This window comes from Syngnathus floridae, chromosome 15 (genome assembly GCF_059516105.1).
Source record: "Syngnathus floridae isolate MCC-2025c chromosome 15, RoL_Sflo_1.0, whole genome shotgun sequence".
NCBI lineage: Eukaryota > Metazoa > Chordata > Actinopteri > Syngnathiformes > Syngnathidae > Syngnathus > Syngnathus floridae.
In genome coordinates, this window is record NC_142427.1 from 5,324,083 (window position 1) to 5,332,215 (window position 8,133).

The window sequence follows — 8,133 nt, forward strand, 5'->3', positions numbered from 1 at the left end:
GACACATGAATGTCATTTCCTGTTTCGTTTACCGACTTCCGCTTACCGCATATACCGTCGCAGTATTTTCTGATTGGTTTAGTTACCTTGACGTAGGCCGGCATTTTCCCACAACACCCCGCTGCAGCTCGCAAAGATGACGAAAATGGCTGACAGCGGATCATCGGTAGGTATCCTAGTGATGTACTGTTATTTTTCAGTCGTCACTCACTTTCCAAAGGTAAATAAACCCATTTTCCCCGACAGGTTGAAATTGTTGAGGGCTGCCGCCTTCCCGTTCTCCGTAAGAACCAGGAACACGAAGACGAGTGGCGTAAGCATTGTTCGCTTGTTTTTCTAAATGCTAAACGAGCTAATGCTAACTAGCTAACCTCAGTTGTTTATAAGACACCCCGGCCGTTGTTACAAACCTGTAATGACCCCTACACAGTCGGCACATAATAAACAAGCTTATGTTTCAATTAGCTAACTCTAACAGCCTTTCTGTTTAAAAAAAGAAAAGAAGACCTGACTCCTGGCAAGGTAGTATTGGTAATTGCATACGATTAGAATATTATAATTGACAGAAGTTGATATCATGTGTCGTTTGGTCTGTACGTTTGTGGTGGTATTTCGTATTAACTTTTTTAACTAGAGTATAATATTTACATTTTTAATATCTATCAATTTTAGCAATACTGTCCTGTTGACACTCGTACCATCCAGTCAGTGGATTAATTTACACAGAACAATGTGCATAACAACAGTGGTATCCCCCCACAAAATGTCTATCAGAATGTCACCCCAACAAAAAAAAAAGAATACACCCTTTTTAACTAGATTAATTTGTTAAAAAACTGCGCTTTATTTGTCGAGATGACACTCACTCATTGAATGTTTTTTTTTTAAATTGAATTTCTTTTTTATTGTCTAGCATTGGCTGAGATTTTAAGTGTGAAGGAAGTCTCTGGAAGAAAACTCTATTATGTTCACTACATTGACTGTGAGTATAGTTTGCTACATCTTTGTTGTTGTCCAAAACCACTAAGATGGCTAAATTGTATAAAATGTTTGTTGAAAGTCAACAAACGTCTGGATGAGTGGGTCACATCAGATAGGCTGGACATGAAAAAGCTCCAGTTCCCAAAAAAGGAAGCAAAAACTCCAACCAAGAATGGTCTTTCAGGCTCCCGCCCAAGTTCACCGGAACGAGAAGTGGTGAGTAGATATCTTTCCATGAATTGAACAATAATTGTCACTAAAAAGAACTGAAAATATTTCACATCAATATTTTTAGCAATGTTCAAATTTAGGCCATTCAGATTTTAAAGGAATGTCATGAAGTTCAGTGAGTCTCAAAACAGTGGCACACATACCATTGGTGTTACGTAGTCTCCCTCTTGTGGCACTCGAATAATTCACCAGTCCAGTTAAATTGCATTTAATGTTCAAGTATAATTAAATTATTTGGCGTGAAATATGGACTGTTCCTGTAATACTACAATTTTAGGAATAAAATGTCTATCTCACGAGGCCTTCTCCTTGGAGAGCCAATTATTTTTTTGAAGACAGAGCTCTCAGTTGGACTTTGTGTACACAGTCCATCTGAGTAATGACCTCACGGCCCTTACAAATGTCAGTTAACCCCACCTGCTTCTCTTCCTTTCTGTTCAATTCAGAGGAAGAGTCTAGATCTCAACCTACAATCTGCCACAGCTCCTTCCAGAGGCAAAACTCTCCCCACTCCGGTACAACTTGAATTTACCCATTACCCAAAGAGCAAAAGCCCTTGTTTATTCCTGATGTTAACCCGGTGGGACGTGTTTTTATCGGCTCTTAATACCAGATTTAAATAAGGTGCAATTTCCATTTAATCGAAAGATAACCAAAACTACTGATTGAATAAGCTGTGGCCTAGAGTCCGACTCATTCTCAGCTCACGTAAGCTGCAGGTTGTACACCTAAAACGGGCCAACGGTCTCATTGAATCACTGGCTGTTTGCCTAAACACACATCGCAGTAGATCACGAATGAAGCCGACTGTGGTAACAACTCTTGTTCATCGCAGAAGAGGAAAGTGGAGCCGGTCCCCCTGGTACCACAGGTTCCACCAGCCCCCCCGGTGCCCTCTCTGCCAACTTCAACCGAGGCGTCTCCAGCAGCTGTATACCCCGCCGCGAGGGAGACGAACACCTTCAAGACCCGAGAAGACCATGACCAGATTTCCTCCCTCACGACAGTAATGATCAGTCCACATTTTGTGAAAGTCTTTTTAATACAATCTTAATTTGCATAACACCTTTGTTATTTCTGAAGAATGGCACCGCTCGAAGGCTCATCACCTCTCAGCCCGGCAGGAAGCGGAAAGCTAATTGTGGACCCACTGACGAGGTATGGAATTTGATTGTGATTACATTTTCATAGTTCACTGACATTTTGCACACACATTGGTTGTCTTTAAGTTTAACTAGGTGTTATCGTAAATGCACTTGTTTATTATTTTTTTTTATGCATGCCTTGCAAGTATTAGTGAAACGGTGACCGATGTTTATTTATTTTGATTTTATTTTTTTGTTTAAACTGTTTCTCTGTACATGGCTTTACACAAATCCTGTGAAAACAAAAAATGCTGCTTTTAGTAATGACTTAAGATAATAGTGATTGAAAGTTGTACTTAAATGATTCAAATTATAAATGCTTGAGAATTTGGTCGCACTTAGCGCCTATATGAATATTTTTTCACCATGTATATCCGTATACAGGCAGGTAGAGTAGCCCAAAATTGCTGTAGTGTTTAGAACACTTGACTAAAATTAAAAACTATTCCTCCACAAAAAGTTATTAGGGGAAAATACTAAGTAAAACTTTGAAAAACGAGTTCTTCTTGTATACCTCATTGTTACCAAAAAAATGTTGGTCTTTGCTTGAATTATGTTTTTGACTTTCATGATGGAACTAACGGTCATTCTGATAGTAATCATTCTCTAAAACAAGATTTTCAAAGTGAAATGGTATGGTGGTAAACCCTGGGAGCTTGCCTAAATCGAGCCTCATGCCAACATGTCCGCTGAAGTTTCCAGTAACAATCCACACTCACCTCATCCGGGATGCAGACCTGCTCCTGATAACACATTCTTTTGGATTGACAAACTGACTTCCATCCGACCCAGTAACCAAAGTGTTGCAAGTGTAAAATACAAATCAATACATTCCCCTCTAGTTTCCAAAAGCCCGTTTTTTTTTTTGTCTCTCTCTCTGCTAGATGATAAAGGTTTTGCAGTATAACAAGCCTCAAAGTGCCAGTGTCTTTCTACCACCACCAGAGGTCTGTTTGATTTCCTGTATTTGAAATTTGTGTGTTGCTGCCAAATGATGCTGTCCCCTGAACATGTACAACCACTGTGATTCTACATGTTGCTCAAAGAAATTCCAACATCAGTATTTCATTTGATGAGTCAGCTTTTTATTTTTGGGACCAAAATCCCTGAAACCAGATATGCTAAAAATCATCTTTTTTGTCCCTAGGATTCACAGGACAGTTCTGATGGCATCCCGACCGCACCCCGCATGACAGGCAGTCTGGTGTCGGACCGCAGCCACGACGACATCGTCACCCGAATGAAAAACATCGAGTGTATAGAACTGGGTCGTCACAGGCTGAAGCCGTGGTACTTCTCCCCGTACCCGCAGGAACTGACGTCGCTACCCATTCTCTACCTCTGTGAATTCTGCCTCAAGTACCTCAAAAGTCTCAAGTGTCTCCAGAGACATTTGACAAAATGTAACCTCAGACATCCTCCGGGTAATGAGATCTACCGCAAAGGCACTATCTCATTCTTTGAGATTGATGGCAGAAAAAACAAAGTTAGTTTGCACATTCAATGTTTTGCCCTTCAACTCTATTTCTGTTTTTCACATTTCTGATTAAATACATCTGTCTCTTTTTTAGAATTATTCCCAGAACCTGTGTTTACTTGCTAAGTGTTTCCTGGACCACAAAACCCTGTACTATGACACGGACCCTTTCCTCTTCTATGTAATGACAGAATATGACTCCAAAGGCTTCCACATAGTGGGATACTTCTCAAAGGTACTGTACAAGTGCAGTCAGCTTGTAACGACCTGGATACGCTTCTAATAAGCTGTCCCCCTCCCTCCCCAGGAGAAGGAGTCAACTGAGGATTATAATGTGGCTTGTATCCTGACGTTGCCTCCTTACCAGCGGCGAGGTTACGGGAAGCTTCTCATCGAGTTTAGTGAGTGTACTTTGAGCTTGTTTGGCACGTTCTCCAAAACCTTACCTCATCATCTGGCCTACAGGTTACGAATTGTCCAAGGTTGAAGGAAAGACGGGCACGCCGGAGAAACCCCTCTCGGACCTCGGGCTGTTGTCTTATCGCTCCTACTGGTCGCAGACCATTCTAGAGATTCTCATGGACCTTAAACCGGATAATGGCGAGAGGCCACAGATCACTATCAAGTATATGAGCGTTGGAATTTGGTCAACATTTTGATTGTCAAGGACAGTTTCACAACTGCCTCTTTTTTGTGTTTTTTTATTTTCCCTCAGTGAGATCAGTGAGATCACAAGTGTCAAGAAAGAAGATGTCATTTCAACACTGCAGTACCTCAACCTGATCAACTATTATAAGGTGAGTGAGCATCCCATTTGCCCTAAGTACCAGGTAAAAGGTTACTAGATTCACAACACACAGGAAACATTTTCTGATTTTATTCTTCTTACAACTTAAGAAGCAATCACTATGATTTAATTTTGGCTTTCTGAAAATGTGAAGGTGTAATCCCACAAATATTTCAAATCAAACAATATTTGATAACATGGGCCTTTTGTGAATACTTGATCTCACTCAGTATTCTATCTGTCGCATGATGCAAGACTTTGTCCCCCCTTCCAGACTAAAAAGTGACTAATTTTTCATATTTATGTTTCTTCTAATGAAGGGCCAGTACATCCTGACTCTGTCAGAAGACATTGTAGATGGACATGAAAGAGCCATGCAGAAGAGACACACACGCATAGATCCAAAATGTCTTCATTTCACGCCCAAGGACTGGAGCAAGAGGGGCAAGTGGTGAAGTCTCCTCGGATCATTTGGACAGCAGGCATGAAGCTGGCATCACAATGGTTTTGCAATACAGACGCCCCTCCCAACCCAGGAGTTTTAAAAAAAAAAAAAAAACTGCATAAGCTTTTATTGTGAATATCTGTTCAATACTGTATATTGGAACTCTTGAACAATGACATCAGCAAAACCTACAACACTCCCCCTGCTGGGTACATGATCAACTTCATACAAAACTGTGCAATTTATGAAAGGTGGTGAATAGGGTACATCAAATTAAAACATGCTCAACATCTCTTGTGGGGCCATATTTGAACAAAAAGTTCTAACCCTCTGAAGCGGATTTCTTCTAAGTATAGTAGGACCCCCCCCCCAACGGAAATGTTTTAATCAATTGAATATCCATCTTTTCCCTGAAGTTCATTTGTTGAAAGTACAGTAGTATTATTGTGTGTCACACATTACCGTTTCCAGAGTTCATGTGCCAGAACTCCTGGAACCTTTTAGAACTTTACACCATGTGTTCAGGGCCGAAGTCGTGTCCACACCTTATGTTGTGTAGTAAGCATCCTCCTGGCAAACGTTTTAAAATTGATGTTCATGTATTTTAGTGATAATCCTGATGTCCCTCAATTGCCCCTCTTGTGGTGGCTGTTGAAATCTGTTACTCATTTCATGAGCTGAGTTATCAAACTCCTCAGAAATACTATACTAACACTTTAGATTTAATTCGGATTAAGATTTCAGAATTTTAAATTGCGTGTATAGTCGGTAGATCATATTTCAACAATGATAAAACAATCTTTTATGCATCCCTAATGCTGGTGAAATCCATCTTAAACCATTGTCATCATCCATTTTCAATTTACAGTAAGATAAACTGCTTCCATGTTTTGTGACTCCATACCAGAATTGATTGTACCTATCATACAAGCCATCTTGAACTGTTAAAGATTAATGTACATTTTGTGTGCCGTTGTCTAATTTTTTTTTTACATGCCGTAAAGTAACAGCACAATAGGAGAAGATATGTCATAAGATATTAGTACGTGTGGGAAAAGGTGTTGAGTTTGTCCGTATATCCACGTGGAACACAGTTGTTTGATAGAAACGAGTGGAAAGTATGTTTTTTAAGAAATAAGGTATTTTGCCATTTTAAACTTAGTCACTTATTTTTGACGGATGTTTTCAATTGGTTATGTGTGAAAGAAGAAATGAAAGCAAGCGTCATTTGAACGGTTTAAAATGTGATTTTGCGTGATATTTGTGCCAGAATAAATAGAATCTGTCACGTTTGTGATCGCAGTCTGACAATTGACCAGCAGAGGGCAGTATCATAGCGTTGACTTACCCGTCACTATTTGCGTAATTATCACCAGCCAGCGGTATTGCATTTAATATTCCGTGTTTAAGTATTTGCCAAAGTCCAAACAATACAAAATGTGTCTTCCGTGACATTTTAGTGGAACATTGGAATCAAATTCAAAAGCGAGCAGGTAAAAGTCACGTAACTCATCATTTAAGTTTCAAATTCCGTCTAATTTTTATACGGCCTCGGATGAATTCGTGTTCACCAAATGGCTTGTGTGCAATCAAATTACTCGTGTTGTTTATTGTTAGATAGATTTATTCCTCGAAATGTCACTTAAACAAGAATGCCCTTGAAAGGCTGAGGCTCGCGTGACGTCTCATGCAACATCTTTAGTGCTTATATTGGGCCTCAGCAAACGCTACTCATTTTATCTAGTAAATGCATTCTGTCTTTCATTTATGACAGCTGCAGGATTATATTATGCTTCTCTTGGGGTCCGTCCAGGATTAGTATTAGGCATTTTATGTAAAACCATGCCCAAAACTCTTGTCAGGAAAAACACTCAGTTGAAGCCTTATTTTAAGATTTACACAATCTAATAAACTCCAATACAAGAACTGAATTGAAATACAAAGACGGGGTCTGTCAGGGTTTTGAGATAAAAGATTAGACCAAGATGTTGTAATTCATTTCAGACCTTTTCCCCATTATTGTGACCTACAAGCTGTATAACTCAATTGAAATAGTTTTTGAGACTGGAAGGGGAAAAAAAATCAATAACTGGGATAATACGTTTGCACAGGGGCGCTCACACAATAATAAGGATGTGACTGCTCTGACTCAACCGATCATGTTCAAACTCTTGTTGGATGGGACTCAGCACACACCTGCCATTATTTAAGGTTGCTGAGGGAAAACGATTTTTCCTCGCAGCGATTTGGAACAGTTCATACAATTGCCTTCACCTTAACTAAGGGCCCAAGTTTCAATGTGATTGTTTAACTCTGAACACAATCGCAGTCATAGACACACTTGTGCAATCACATTATTCTGTTGAGTTGTGCAGATCACATTAAGTGTGATAAAAATTGCAATGATTTATTCATCTTGGGCTCACTTTTTAGTAACCATAACCTGGCATTTCTTACCCATACTTTGGCATGAATGGTTTTGCACTTTTTGGCTCCTATCAACACATGCCTGTTTTTATTTTTTAAAATGGTTCTTATCTGCTCATGACACTCACTGCACCGACAACACGGCCTCCCACACACTCCCCTCCCTGCCCCCAAACTCCTTTAACCCCCACGCTGCTCAGAGTTGACCAGCGCTGTTGACCTGCTAGCCCACAACAACCATATGGTCTGACCGGTGGGACTGCGTACAGTAATTAAAGGAGAGGAGGGTGTGGGACACTGTATCCCCCCCTCCTCCTCAATGGAATAATATTTAATGTTTATTTCAAACTTAACAGGTGTGATTATTAATGTTGTTTTATTTTTTTAGGAAGATGCAGCTACAAATATGGATGCCAAGAAAACGCATTGTCCGGTCCGGGTACAGTCCACTAATTGTCCATAAGCAGGTTGATTGTTTGCAATGATGTCAGCCGCTACGTTTGAGGAGTACACAGAGGTAGCTGAGCTCCAAACAAACAGTCTCTTTCTCACACACACATGCACCCTATTCTCAACTCTGCCCCATTTTGAGCCTTTATCTAGTCTGTCCAGAAATGTCAGAGAAAACGCAAATGGGCCC

General features: G+C 40.1%; 1 protein-coding gene across 2 annotated transcripts; it reads left to right on the forward strand.

Annotated features, from left to right (window-relative positions):
* Positions 1 to 63: 63 nt before the first annotated feature.
* Positions 64 to 6,034, forward strand: LOC148386022 (histone acetyltransferase KAT5-like). 2 transcript variants are annotated; one of them, XM_088399530.1, is made up of 14 exons: positions 65 to 166; positions 247 to 313; positions 914 to 982; positions 1,061 to 1,197; positions 1,659 to 1,727; positions 2,048 to 2,218; positions 2,296 to 2,370; positions 3,242 to 3,304; positions 3,505 to 3,843; positions 3,929 to 4,069; positions 4,142 to 4,235; positions 4,300 to 4,459; positions 4,550 to 4,631; positions 4,942 to 6,034. In XM_088399530.1, the coding sequence occupies exons 1-14, from the start codon at positions 137 to 139 to the stop codon at positions 5,074 to 5,076; spliced, it is 1,632 nt and encodes a 543-aa protein (XP_088255656.1). In that variant the 5' UTR covers positions 65 to 136; the 3' UTR covers positions 5,077 to 6,034. The 2 variants fall into 2 exon arrangements, with proteins under 2 accessions (XP_088255657.1, XP_088255656.1); XM_088399531.1 differs by lacking the exon at positions 3,242 to 3,304 and having other exon boundaries at positions 64 to 166.
* The last annotated feature ends 2,099 nt before the right edge of the window (positions 6,035 to 8,133 follow it).